Here is a 15,391-nt window from a genome sequence, read left to right on the forward strand (position 1 = left end):
ACCTTGTTGTCTCGGATTCTCCAGCATCTGCAGTTCCTACTATCTCTATTTACATAAAATTGTTAGCTATCATCCCCATGTGCCCTGAGCTACCCTGCTCTGCAAATGTGGTGGAGGGAGCCTGCATCATATTGGAGTCCATTGACCCTGGAGGTTTTGGTCAGGCCACTCTGGAGCAATTTGGTCTGGATGAACCTGACATGCTGACGGTCTCCTTGCCACAGGATGGTATTTCCAACGATTGGAAAGGGGCAGATAGAGTGGAGGTGGAAGGCCCGGCCATCCCTGCGGTCTCCTTACTGAAAACTGACGAGGTGCTTGTGTGTGACTCTTCGTCTGGTTAGGTGCCTCCTAGCAGTGCCCAGTCTTTTGAGGAGAGTCAATTGGAACAGGCTCCCCACTCAGTTCTCGCCCTGCCTTCAATCCTGAGGACCAATGCCTGGTGTAATGGAATGCAGGTATTAGTGATTCTCCAGCAGCATCCTGAGAGTGCTGAGCCTGTCTCTGCATGGCAGCTGCCAACCTGAGTATAGGGGCAAACAGACATTAGCAGGACTGCCTGCAATGCTGCAATGTCTGAGCAGTGTTGGGCAGTGCATTGTAGAACTTGCTGCATCGCTCCAGCTTGTCTGCTATGAGGGCAAGTGTCTCTTGTATGTCTGCTTTTTCCTGTGCATCTGGATGACATCCCTCATTGTCAAGTACGAGAGTCCTGTCCTGCCTGGGTTGAGCAAGTGCCTGGTCTCTGGCATTTCTGTGATTGCTAGTGGCCTGTAGCATTACTCCCTCACCCATCCATGGAGTTGTCAGTGCATGGAAATCGTGAGAATATGCTCCCAAATGGCATGCTTATGTTCCTCATTGAGCTGTTATCATCTGTTATGCTGGGGAGCGGTGTCTAGGAGGCAGAGTTTTAATTGATAAATGCATGCCAACTGAGGTCTAATGTGGGTAAATTGAGGTAATCTACTTTGGTATCAGAAATAGGATGGCAGATTATCATCTGAATGTGATAGATTAAGAAAGGAGGAGGCGCATGAGACTAGGTTGTCCTTGTGTACCAGTCACTGGAAGTAAGCCTACAGGTGCAGCAGACAGTGAAGTAGGCAAATGGTATGTTAGCCTTCATAGTGAGAGGATTTGAGTACAGGAACAAGGATGTCTTACTGCACTTGTATAGGGCCTTGGTGAGAGCACACCTGAAGTATTGTGTGCAGTTTTGGTCTCCTTCTCTGAGGGAGGGTGTTCTGGCTGTGGAGGCAGTACAACAGCGGTTTACAAGACTGATTTTTGGAATGGCAGGATTCACGAATGAAGAGAGACTGGATCAGTTAGAAATATATTCACTGTGTTTAGAGGAATGAGGAGGGATCTCATAAAATGTTTTTAAGATCTCAGTCGAATGTTATTAAGGCAAAGATAGATTTTTGACCAAAGAAATTAAAGCTTATGGTGAGCAGGTGGGTAAGTGGAGCTGAGTTTGTGAAAGATCAGCCGTGATCTTATTGAATGGCAGAGCAGGCTCAAAGGGCCAGATGGTCTGCTCTTGCTCCTAATTCTTATGTTTTTATGTTCTTATGAGAAACCTCAAATTCTAACAGGACTAGACAAGGTAAACACAAGAAGTATGTTCCCAATAACATGGGTGTCCAGAACCAGTGGTCACAGTTTAGTGATATCAGATAGGTCATTAAGGACTGAGACGAGTGAAATAACTCCACACTGGCCAGTATCCTGTTATTAAATGACCCATCATTTACGCGTGCATAGTACCTGATACTGGTCTGGCCTCCTCAGAGCCAGCTGTCAGAGTGAGCAAAACCTCTGACACTCCTGTTTATATCTGTCAGCCAGGGCTCCCTGATTGGACCTGGTTGACAGCCCACATCAGGGAATTCATATTCTATGAGGTCAGCCCAGCTGTCTCCTCATTACAATCACTATAATACCAAGCTCTAATCTTACTGTTACATTATTGAAAGCCTATTGCATAAAGTAGCTAGACTGCTTAATTCTCCATTTTTGTTTCCTCTTTTCTGTTAATTCCCACATAACGATACTTATACCCAGTGAGAAGCAGCTCATGACATCATTGCAAAGCTGCTTCAGGGTTCAAAAGTGCTTACACACAGGTACTAAATAAGAGGAGCAGGCAGCAAAAACTCTGTTGCCTTCTTTAAAGAAGAATTGCAAGACTTTTTTCCAAGAAGAACAAGACAGCGAGTTTTCTGTCTTTCACTTAAGCTGAACACACGTTAGTTGTGGTATCTGCACAAAGCTAATACTATCTCCCAACACCTTTAAGAGTTGCTGAACAGTGCAGAAAGGTGCCAGAACACTTCACAAGAGCAGTCAAAGATATCATGCTACCATAATGCATCTTCCTATTTTACCCATCTTCATTGTTTTAAACTAACGCTGGCAATTAAATCTTCATATATTTTGGGTAATTTTATATTAGTTTATATAATTACAGTTCATACTCTATTTGGTGTAAATGCATCTACAACTCTCCTAACATGCACCAACTACCTTCCACACCTCTAAACCTCCCTTCTTTAGTCTACTGCCCCAACATCTCTCTTCTCATTTCTCATCACAATTGATGCATATTTTATCCCCATGTGCAGCTTTTTAACTCCCTTTCAGTTGCAAGAAAATAAATGTTATATTTGACACCCTTGTTCAAGGAGGGTGTACAAATAAACCCAGGAAATATGAGCCGGTCAGTTAAACCTATGGTTTGGAGCACTGAACAGTCAAAACTATATGGCACACCATGCTATGTCAATCTCACACTGACAGTACGTGCCAGCAGCTTTTGTGGCAAACACAGTGCATGTGCTCCAATCAAATAGCATTGTCTGAAAGCCACCAGAGAGCAGTCCTCAGTGGAGTCGAGGGAGAGTATGGTCAATATGGGGTACAGATATGGTCACTCAAGGGTTTATCTGATTCCAGTCCACAGCGTTGGTGATAGTCAGTCAGACACTTGGTCTTACCAGAGTCTGGGGATCTATGTCTTTGCATTCCAGAGTTTAGACCATGATTAGTCCTGTAGCTCAAGTACAACTCATCCAGATATTACAAGTACTTTATTCGGGGTGCTGTGGAGACATTAATCTAAGGACTGGCCCCTTCGCAGTCAGGGCTGGCCACACAGTCAGTCTGAAAGTGGGCCAGGTCTGTCCTGGGTGTTTGAATGATAATGGTCAGTGGTGTTATTAGGGGCCAGTCCATAGATTCTCGGGCCAAGTGGGTGATTCACACCTAGGTACAGACTTCATTGGACTGGGACACTGAGGTAATGCTTATAATAAAAGGGGTAAATTTAAGAAAGAAGGGTGGAATCGCAGAGAAAAGTAGGGAATGGAAGGCTATGAGAAAGTTTCTTTTTTACATTCTCATTTCTCGTTCATATTTGGAGAATGTATGGCTAACATGGACATGGCAATTCAAAATGGGGAAGATTGAAGACATTAAAATTCATGTAAAGGGGTTGAATTTAAACAAGGGAAAGCTAAAAGATCATCAACAGAACAGGGGCAGCAGCATAAAAGGGGCATTAAGGATGGTTTGAATCATTCTGCATCTCAGGTAGAGTTTATACATCACTCACAAGGACACAAAGTTGAAACCTCATGACCTTCAATCCAAAGTCAACTACGCAATAATGCTGGATAATGGTTAACATGCTTGCAGAGTGGGTGGATTAAATAACTTTTCTTTTTCTTTGGGGATAGAGTTATTTTTTATTAATTTAATTGCTGGGGTCAGTTTTATTAATCGTGCATCCACTTTTTCGGTAATGCCATCCATCAGACATTAAATTGACTGCATTGGCAAATTATTCATTGTTCAAGAATGAAGATTACAAATTGTGACCGCAAACAATCAATATTATTAAATCATCTGCACTAACTGCTTCCTTGTCAGATCAGCTAAACAGCTTAATTAGAGGTTAACTTGAAAGAGTCACATGGGACATAGTACTTCTGAAATGCATTCCATGGCTTTCATTGGAAGACAATCCTTCAGAGCTGTCACCTTTGCATATTGAACTGTAATATTGCAGGATCTGGTTTGTGATATTCAAGAGCCACTTTTTTTTTTGGACAGATGTGGCTTACTGCCAGATTTTCGCTCTTGCGAATGTAGCATGAACACTTTGGATGTGCAATATACATTTGGATAAGCTTACACATCTGATCTCCTCAGCAAGGTAGGCCATTGACCTCTTCACACAGCATCCATGGCACACAGTGTCAGGACATAATATATACTTCTTTATGATTGATGTGAGGTCTTAGGCATACCATGAATGAAAGGACATTTTTTTTTGAAATGCTCACAAATTATCTGTTCATGCTTCTGACATGGACATCACGGTGTCAGGAGTCCTTGAAGTGTTGCTTCAAATCAGAAGAAAACGATGAATGAGAGAACAATTTTGATGCTGTCAGCAAGAACAGCATCTTCAGTGACTGCTGCACAGGCTCTAGAGGGAGAGGCAGCAGGCAAAAATTCCACAAGGAGGTGGAGGGGAATTATGAGATCCCACAAGTACAGGCCTCACTGTTATTTTCTACAGCTCTCAGAAAATCAGTGTTGACACAGATAAGGATTTCTTGGGCCATCACCATTCAGTTGAATCATCTGCTGGAGCAGGACTTTTGCTCAGAAGGGCTGGGAAGCCATCCAATCCCAGAGGCCACTGAAGTTACAACTGCTTTGGATTTTTAAGCCAGTGCCTCATTTCAAGGAGCAACTGAAGACCCGCATGGTATCTTCAAATCCTGAGTCCACAAATGGATTGTGGATGTAACTGATGTCATTTTCTCCAGATCAGAGCTATCCTTACCTTGAGATGAGAAAGCAATAGTCTGGACAATGGGATTCTCACCATTGCTGGTTTTCCCCAGGTGCAGGGTTTATTGACTGCACCTACCTTGCTGTGACAATATCCATTCATCAATGTGCAGAGTTTTCAACAGAAAAGGCGTTCATTCCATGTATGGTCAAATTGTATATGACCGTTGGTGCTAGATTTTGGAGGTCTGCATCAGATATTTTGGAAGCTGTTACGATGCATGCATCTTTGCCTCTTAATTCCAGATTTTTTTTTATTGAATTAAAATTCAACCATCTGTAGTGGTAGGATTTGAACCCAGGTCCCCAGGACATTATCTGGGTCTCTGGATTAACAGTCCAGTGATAATACCACTAGGCCATCACCTCCCTTGAATCCAGTCATGTGGTCTCATCCATTATATGCATGGTAAACAATACATAAAATGGATGAGACCATGTGAGGATTTGTAAAAGGCATCAAATTTTGCTAGAGGGAAAGGAATATCCAATGTAACCCATCAGTGAAAATCAGCTCTGGAATCTGAAGTTACCAGACTGAGATAGTAGAAAGGAAGCAAGCCAGTGGGAGCTGAGAGTGATCTTAGACTGGTTGCTGGACATCCAGTTAAAGATCCTTGGCAATAGACTTAGAGCCATGCTTATATCTTTGGCTGTCTTTCTGTCTCGTGCACAGTGTCTCTCAGATGGCTGTAGATCCAAACTAACTGCTATCTGTCTGTGTTGTATGGTGAACACACTACCAGGTGGAACAATGAGTGTGTACATGCAGGAACAGAGTTCTGGGCAGTTGACATCACCAGCTTCATCTGCTCATGTGTTGGCAGCCATTTCTTTAGCCATTTTGACACTTGGGCAAAGGGGTGGATTACTCCTTCTTCACTTGCAATGTAGACAGGGAGCAGCAGCGGAGGTGGGGGGAGGAGAACACGTGAAGCAGCAGCCCTGGTCCATACACAGCCATGCACAGTGTTACGCAGCTCCCAGAATAAATCCTCTGCCAGTGAGGAGAGTGTGCTGGAGAGTGCCAGGTAGCAGGGTGAGCTAAGTGAAGGAGTGACAGGTGAGGAGACCTACTCCACAGACACAGCAATGAAGGGAAGTCCCAGTTTGCCAGTATCAGCCCTAACTTCATGAAAGCCTCTCCAGACCCTTCATCCCCACCTGGTCAAAGGTTCATGTGCATACAAATGCTTCCTGTAGTCTGTTACAGTCAGCTGACATCATGGGCTATGTGTATGTGAGCATTTTGCTATTATGGATAATCACTCCATGATGTATTTACTGATTTGTAAGGAAGCATGTAATCTGATTTCAAAAATGGCTTCCTCTGCCCTCTTTTCCTCGGCAATGTAAAATATTGCATCTGGGTAAGAATGCTAATTAGTTCTTATCTCAGAAGTAAGCAGATAGTTTACAGCACAACTATTTACAACCCACTAGCAAAACATCTTTTCGGAGTCTTTGCCAAAGCCTACTCCTCTACCGTCATACCCACATTGCTAGCTTCCCTGGTAAAAATATCAAAGTAATTATTCAATATCATTGAATATTCAATTTCATTTTCATTACCTGTGATCAAAGCTACTATTTGCCTCCTTTTCAACTATTGGTATTGAAGATTCTTACTCCTTTAGTAAGCTGGTTCTCTGCCTTCATTCATTTTAAATTATTGTTGCTTTGAGTTTTGCCGATTCTCCACTCCTTTTACACTATTGATGTCAAAGCTCCCACTTATATTACCCTTCAGACGACTTCGCAATGGGGGATGATGATTCCTGATAATGTCCTGCCAAACTAAAGAGATCTACTTTATTGTCATCTGGTCTGGCAAATGTAAAATTGAAGTGCTGCCACTGAAGTTAATAACAACGCATAACTGAATCTGTCCTCTGATGTGCCGTGCAGCAGCAAATGATGATATGACCTGGGTGAAGATACACTGGGCCTTGGAGAGTAAACATTTAGCAGCAGGTGCTCAGTTGCTCCTACTAAGCCTTGTGAATACAGTCATGATGCACTGTACTCTCAGACATTCAAGTGATCCACAAAGCTTTTGGCTTCTACTGGGGTGGTGGAATTTGGTTACTCTATGAAAGAAGCCATTTGTTACTTGCAGGATAATTTCTCTGACTAAAACTGCCCAGATGCCCTGGTGGCCTGAAAAAATAGTAGTAAATTAAAAGTAAGAGCCTCTGTCTCATTAATTGCCATGGCAGAGCAATTGCAGTGCTGGATTGAGTCTGCAGGTTTTTATTATAAAGTTAGCAAAGATGCTGCAATGCATCCTTGGAGAAACACTGTATTAGCTGCTCACAATGTGGTCTCCGCTACGTTGGGGAACGGAGTGTAGACTGGGTGACTGCTTCGTAGAACACCTACATTCTGTCCGCAAGAAAAACCCTGAGCTTCCAGTTGCTTGCCACTTCAATACACCACCTTGTTCCCTGGCCAATATCTCTGTCTCAGCCTTGTTGCTGAGCGCACACTGGAAGGACAGCACCTCATATTCTGCTTGGAAACTCTACAGCCTTCTGGACTCAAGATTGAGTTAATCAATTTTAGGACTTGAGCACCTTTCCCCATGCTTTCCCCCATCCCTACACACCAGGCCTTGTTATCACATGGGTTGCTATTAAGTAGAATTTCAAAACCTGCCAATGGTACCAAACATAAAAGAGTTACAAGCAATGAGGGTGATATAAATTGTCTGCAACAGTACTCAGATGGGCTAACAGAATGGTCAGGTAAAGGACAAATGGAATCTAACATGGAGAAATGTGAATTGATGCATTTTAACTAAAGGTATAGGAAAAGGCAATATAGACTTGATGACACAATTCTAAAGAGCCTGCAGGAACAGAAGGACAAGGAAGATGGAGTAAGAGGTGGGGAAGGGGGTGCGGGGGTGCGAAATATCTCCACGGAGGCCAGTATTCTATCACCAAGACCCCTTCCTCAGAACGGTCACTGGACCCGAAACGTTAGCTCTGATTTCTCTTCACAGTTGCTGCCAGACCTGCTGAGCTTTATCAGCAACTTCTGTTTTTGTTTCTGATTTACAGCATCCGCAGTTGTTTTGGTTTTTTTCTATGAGGTCCACCTGGCTGACCTTGTTACAACCACTACAGGGTGCATGTGCATCAATCGTTGAAACTTGCAGAATATATTGAAAGATTGGTAAGCAAAACATTGCAGACTTAATAACTTGAAACATTTGGCTGAACCTTCCCACTTTTGATTAAGTGTTATTCCCAGGGAGTTTCAGGAAGGATTTCCTGCAATCGCCAATGCTGGCTTTTCTCAAACACTCTTTTGCTATTTATCTCATTAATTATGATACAGGCTGTATGGTGTTTTTCATATTCGATCATGCTGCTTCATAATGGAAATGCTCACTGCTGCTGAGACCTTGCACCGGCCATACCATTAGCTTCATATTTAAACCCCAGCTACGCCCACTTCAAATGCTACATGTCAGGAAGTGCACTTCAAAATTTGCTGCTCCATTGTTTGTGTCTACAGATGTTCAAGCTGCTACCCCTATTGCACAACTAAGAGCTTCTCTGCTCTTATGCAGGTACTAGTGGCATCTGCATAATCTCCACACTGAAGACACCAGCCCCTCACCTGATCAGTTCCTGTTCACTTCTGAGGAAGAAGCCACAAATCCCTCAAAGAAAGCACTGGCAAAGGTTTGGCCCGCACCCTTCACCAACTCAGAGAATTTCACCTTGGTATGTTCTCTTCCTAGATTAGATTTAAGGCCAAATTCTGATGGGTACATCACCTGCCCTTCTCCGCTGTGTGAGTAAGTAATGCCCCAGGTCGCTGGAACTCAGAAGACTGCCAGCACTTTCTCAGGCCTAAGCAGAAGATCAGACCATGGTGTTGATTGCACAAATGCACAGTCACTACATCAGGCAGATTTGTCGGAGATACTCAGTAAACTGGATTGAAAATTGGAGGATTGAACCTACGTTATCAGCACCCTGCCATTGCTGGGCAACATAGCCTTACTTCAATTAATGCAGCACAAGTTGTTTTGCAATGATAAGGTAGGAAATTGAGATTGACATTGAGGGAATAAACAACATAATTCCTGATTGTTGATCTAGAACTTAGCCATGCTTCGAATTATCTGAATGCCAACATGGTATGAGGCATATCACAGAATTATTACAATACACGGAGGGCCATTTGACCCATCGTGACTGCACCAGTTGTTCAGATGAGCATCATTACTTATTGTCAATCTCTGGCTTTATCCCTTGGACACTACTTCTATCCAAATAATCATCTAATGCCCTCTTGAATGTCTTAATTGAACCTACCTTTATCACTCTTCCAAGCAGTGGATACCTTAACTACTTGTTCAGTGAAAAGGTTTTTTTCATATCATCCTTGCTTCTTTTGCACAGCACTTTAAATTTATGCCTTCTCATTCTTGTTCCCTTTGTGGGTAGAAAAGCTTCTCTTGATCTACTCCATCCAGTCTGCTCATGGTTTTTGAACAGCCCCATCAAATCTGCTCTTAGCACTCTTTTCAAGGAAAACAACCCCAACTTCTTCAACATATCCCCATAACTAGAGTTTCTCATTCCTGGAACTATTCCTGTAAATTGCTTCTGCACTCTCTTTGCTCTGCATTTACATCTTTCTTGTCATGTGGCAACCTCAACTGTAGACAATACTCCAGCTGAGAACTAACAAGTGTCTTATACAAGTTCAACTTTACTTAGTGTTCTTTTACTCAATGCCCCTATTCATCAAACCAAGGATACTGTATGCTTTATTAACTGCTCTCTATTTGTCCTGCCATCTTCACTGAGCTGTGTACAACTGCACCCAGGTCCCTCTGCACCTGCATCCCCTTTAGAATTGAACCATGTACTTATTATTGTCTTTTTCAATGTTCTTCCTACCAAAGTGCATCACTTCACACTTTTACGCATTGTACTTCATCAACCGCATATGAATCAACTCCACTAACTTGTCAATGTCCTTTTGGAGTTCCACACTGTCCTCCTCACATTTTATATTTCTTCCAACTCTTATGTCATCTGCAAAATTTGCAGCTGTTCCCTGCACACCAAGATCTGGATTACTAACATAAATCAAGAAAAGCAGAAGTCCCAAAACTGATCCCTGGGGAATTCCATCATAAAACTTCCTGTAGCCGAAAAATAATCCATCGACTGTTACTTTCAGTTTTCTATCACTCATCTAATTTTGTAACCACAACTATATTAGTTAGATATAAAGAGTAAATGAGAATGATTGTGTAAAGGTAGTTTTTTTTCTATATTTTTGCTTCTTTTGTCCACAATACATTGTGTTTCATTATTGCATTTCATTTCTGCAAGAGTGGGGGTGTTATGAGAGTGTTTCCATTATTAATATATTCTAAGTACTCATGTTCATAGGATTATGAAAGTTCAATGATTTGAAAGAGGAGGTATGGACTTGATTTGGAAACTTTTGTTTAAAGATCCTAATGAGAGGCCACAGATTTTAAGCGAACAATTTGAACTTTTTTGCTGGAAGTCACATATCTGAGTTTATGACTGTCCAGAATGAGGGCTATTTGATATTGATTGGAGTTCACTTGGTGTGTAGCATGCTGACAGAAGCCACTCAAATCATCCTCTTCCACCTGTTTTGAGCATTTTCTATTATTCCAGTGTGACTGTTGGAAAAAAAACTGTTGCAGCTCTCTCACTGAGACGTTTCTGAAATAATTCCACTAACCAATTTTCAGATAAACTGCTCAACTGAAAGATCCCAGTAATAACTGCATATATTTAATGATAGCCATCTATGCCAGTTATATCTGTCTACATGTACGAGGATGCCAAACCAAAAGCCATATGGAATATTTCCTATCTTATCATGTTTTTCATGAATGTAGTATTTTAGCACAGTTGACCTCTGCAGAGAAATATTTTTTTTTTGTAACTGCCATGTGTGTTGCAAGGGATATATATTCAAACTGCCATATTTCAAATTGTGTTAATAAACTACATATTTATTGAATAAGTGTAGTTTTACAATAAGTCAGTACTTTCACTGTTTATTAAAGGAACCTCTTTAGTGGTTTTGTATTCTGAAAGACATAGATTAGCATGTATAATTGGCCATATCAATAACTGGGTAAAACTATTTTTAACATATATTGTGTCTATTGGAGTAGTGGAACTTCAGAGAGATAGTGCATTCCTCTCACCTTGATTTGAAACAGTTTGCAGACTTCTGTCCTCTTCACAATTTACTCACTAGCATACCTTTGTATTGTCAGCAAATTTAGCAACATATATTCAATCTAAGACATTTGTATAGATTCTAAATAATTGAAACTCCATCATTGATCGCCATGTCATACCACTTGACAGATCCTGCCAACCTGAAAACTAACCATTTATACCCATTTTCTGCTTTCTATCAGCTAAACAATCTTGTGTTATAATACATTACTCACTATTCGTTTTCTTCATAATAGTCTTTAATGTGGCACCTTGTAAACGTTTTCTGAAAATCTAAGTACAGTGTATAAACTGGTTTCTCTTTATCTACATTGCTTGTTACTTCCTCAAAGGTTTCTAATAAAGCTGTCAAACATGATTTCCCATGTTGCCTCTGCATGATTGTATTAAGAATTTTGAAGTCCGCTCTTTCAATCTCCTTAACAACAATTTACAACACTTTCCCACTAAGACATCTAAAGTCCACCATTTGAAATGCTTAGTAGCTGTTAGACTATATTTAAAACTGTAACAATACCCAGGAAGCCTCTCTGTTAAAAGTTCCTGGAAATTTGCACTTAACACAAAAATGGTGTAAAGGAAGTGAAATATATTAAAATACAACTCCTTTGATGTTTTTTCAGTACAATAACTGAATGTGTTGAAAAAGTGAGGAACGTCAGGGTCACAATAAATTGATATTTTGGAGTATGCCTGGATCCCATCATTAGGTGATTTACAATTGAGAATTCCATTAACCAAGTGAATACTATACCTACATCATTGGAACTGTTCAAAGGTGGAGGGATTGATGGGAGAGCAGGTGGAGGAACCTCAAAGTGCTTATGATGTTGAAATGACAATATGCTTAGCTAGCAGGAAGTAACTTTACACTTACTGATTCAGTATAGCTAAGGGAAAATTTACAAATAGAGAGTCAGTGTGTAAGACATAATATATGCTGTTGCAAGTGTCCACTGCTGCTGATGATCAAATACTTCTCATTCTTTTCATGCAGATTACACAACTGTTTGATCAAGAAATAACAGTTTTCTTTGCTATGTTTATGGGAATCTGGGGTAGGTACTCTCCTTATACAACATTACCTTATTAATTTTGTTTTTATTTGCAAAATTAAAGCCTGGTACTGAGTTTAAAATAGATACATGATTAATGAGATTATAGGTGAAGGAGACTGTGTATAATATACAAGATTAAATTTTACATGGGTTACTAACATTAAAAAAGTTATGAAATATCTTGACAGCAACATTATGTAAATCTTTTTGGGTTCACCTTGAAGAAATCCCCTGCTACCTATGGCAATATTCATTCCTGGTAAATAAACGTGGATGATGAGCGGCAACTGATAATTCAGTGTTTTTAAAACTCTTGGTACATGGGCATTTCTAGCAGTTTTGATAGTTATTGCCCACCCTAATTGCCCTTCTTCTTGAACTGTTGCACTCCAATATGATGGAAGTACTTCCTCAATGGTGTTAAACAGAAACATTTAGGATTTTGACCCAGTGACAGTGAAATGACTGTGATATATGTTCAAGTTGAGACTTTGCTTTTATAAGGAACTTGGAAGTGATTTTGTTTGCATGTGCCTGTTTCCCTTGTCCATCTAGATAGTGAAGGTCGTCGTATTGGGAGGAACTGTTGAAGAAACTCAGGATTACTATGAGCCTGAGACAGTTCTTATTTAGGTATCATATATTTTACCCTTCTTAGCAGAGGGAAAAGTATAGTGTCAGTGAACAAAATCATTGTTGATTTCCTTCCTCCCCTTTCAAACTGAAGTTCAAAACTAGGGGGCATATTTTCAAGGTGAGAGGAGAAATATTTAAAAAGGTCATGAGGAGCAACTTTTTTACACAGAGACTGCTTTGTATGTGGAATGAACTGCTAAAGGAAGTGGCAGATGCAGATACAGTTACAGCATTTAAAAGACATTTGGATAAGTACATGAATAGGAAAGGTTTGGAGGGATATAGGCCAAATGTAGGTAAGTGGGACTAGTTTGGTTTGGGAATATGGTTGGCATGGTCTAGTTGGACAGAAGGGTCTGTTTCCATGCTACATGACTCTATGACTCTACTGCCGCAGTTAAGATCAACCAACTCACCATAGACTGGGATCATTTTGGCCTGTACAGCTTGTTATAACATTAAATTCCAAATGTATTTGCTTTGGGAATTTGAGCAACAAATTTTTACAAAACTACAAAATTAAACCCACCCTTTTAAAATTGTACTGATTGTACTTTAGCATGATAATATTATTTATAGTTAAAGAATGAAGTGCTGGCAATCTCAGCAAATATCTCTCTCTTAAATTGTAGCCACTGTGTTTTTGGAGCTGTGGAAACGAACCCGAATAAAAGTTGTCAGCGAGTGGGATTTGTTCCACTGGGATGAGGATGAGGTAATAACCTTAACTGATTTGCTCACTGGTGGATAAGTGCAATAACATTAAAGCACAGTTTTTAAAAATGTGATATCTTATGATTATGACCCTGATACTAACTTGAAGAAGTATTTAGATGATGATAATGGGTTCGATAATACATTGAAAATCCTGAAGTAAGCTTCTTTGTCAATGACATTTAACACAACCAGGTCATTATCCTTTTACTTCTGGATTTTTAATTGATTGTGTGAAAATGAGCATGGTGAGGACTCACATGATTTAATTTCAGTTGAATAATCGATAGGGCCAATTTAAAAATCCCACTAGCCTGTATTCTAGATCTATGATTGGTGGGGGCACAGACTGAAAAGCGAAGGTGATACAAGAAAAAAAATTCAACTCGCAGGAGTTTGGTATTGGAGGCAAAAGAAAACAAAGTGTAACAATGGATTTGGGATGCTTAAAGACTGTGCCCATGTCAGTCTTCATTGATATACTGCTGGGTCTGTGAGGCGCTAATTAGAGATACTGGTCCCAACAATGGAAATCTAGTGTTGTCACATAAAGCATGGCTGAAGGAGGCCAGGAGGTTGGAAACAGGAGTGTTGTTCCAATGTTTCAGGAGTCAGTAAGGGAGTGCTTTAATGGCCTAAGCAAGTCAGGAAAGTGTTCAATCCAGTTCAATGTTCACTTATAGCCTACCGTACGCATCAACCTCACACCTATCTCTAGCCACTCTTAGACGTCAAGCCTACTCTATCACATCACACTCATGCTCAATTACACTGTAGGTGCGCCTACCTTTCTTCCACATCATTTTTCACAGTTTAACTGTACATCCATCACTGTCACTCACCCCCACTGTTTTTTAATTCTCTGCTTCTACCAATAGATATCTACCAAATGCACTACAATTATTGACTGAATATGTGATTTTAGATTAAGTTTTCTCTTTCTGCCTTTCAAAAAGAGAGTCCAGAACCTGACTGAAAAGGAGAGATGGGGAGGTAGACCTCCACAGACTTCTGAGCTAATAACTGCAGAAAAGAATACCTGGAGATCAGCAAATGCTTGGCACTCATAGCCATTGGAGATAAGGAAATAGCATCTTTCCAGAGACTGATGACACATTTAAATATCAAAAATCCATTTGACACCCAACACAGTCACATAACTATCTTCTTCATAAAGATATGCCATATTGTTACTGCATCATGGCCAAATTGTATCTGCTTCCATAGACTAAGCATTCATACATAGAATCAGCTTCCAAAGACGTTGCAAATAATGAACCACAGAAGAGCAGAATTCTTCTAAGAGGACACTGTCAGACAATTCAAACTTACAATGAAGCAACTTAGATGTTTGTACTTGGGACCAGTCAGGCAATTTGTTGATCTAATGCTCATGGCAGACTATTCACAAGTGTACAATTGCTACCAAGATCTGCTGAGCTGTACCCCGGGGGTTGACAAGGAAAAGGAGAATTATCGAAGAGTAGCAGAAACTATTTGATGAACCCACAGGTCATAAAAACATATTGACCATGATTACAAAGAAAATAGAGCAGTTTGACTCAAGCATGAGTGTAATGATGCTGCAAAGAATGTCTAGGCACATTGTGTATATCATCCTACTTGGTCCCTTTAATAGGAAGGCCTTAACCTTGACTTTACATTGCTGTACTGATCTGTGCTATGGTGTTCTCCACAACTTTGCTGATCTATGCATGGGACTCACTTATTTTGATTGATTCAGAGCGGTGCTTGTATTACCTCAGGGCAAAATAATCACGGCAGATCCCTGCAAATTTTGTTCATACCTAAAAAAACAGCTTTTTATGACTGCCCACCAGCTGTACATGG

At 40.6% G+C, this 15,391-nt stretch overlaps 1 protein-coding gene across 1 annotated transcript in view; it reads left to right on the forward strand.

The window, feature by feature from the left end:
- The window catches only part of LOC125485268 (anoctamin-9-like), a 191,555-nt gene that overhangs the window by 90,005 nt on the left and 86,159 nt on the right, over window positions 1-15,391 (forward strand). Inside the window, exons 8-9 of the mRNA XM_048607302.1 lie at window positions 12,130-12,190; window positions 13,459-13,541. Coding sequence (XP_048463259.1) covers window positions 12,130-12,190; window positions 13,459-13,541 — 144 coding nt within the window. The remainder of the gene's footprint in view (window positions 1-12,129; window positions 12,191-13,458; window positions 13,542-15,391) is intronic.

This window comes from Rhincodon typus, chromosome 17 (genome assembly GCF_021869965.1).
Source record: "Rhincodon typus isolate 14 chromosome 17, sRhiTyp1.1, whole genome shotgun sequence".
Classification (NCBI taxonomy): domain Eukaryota; kingdom Metazoa; phylum Chordata; class Chondrichthyes; order Orectolobiformes; family Rhincodontidae; genus Rhincodon; species Rhincodon typus.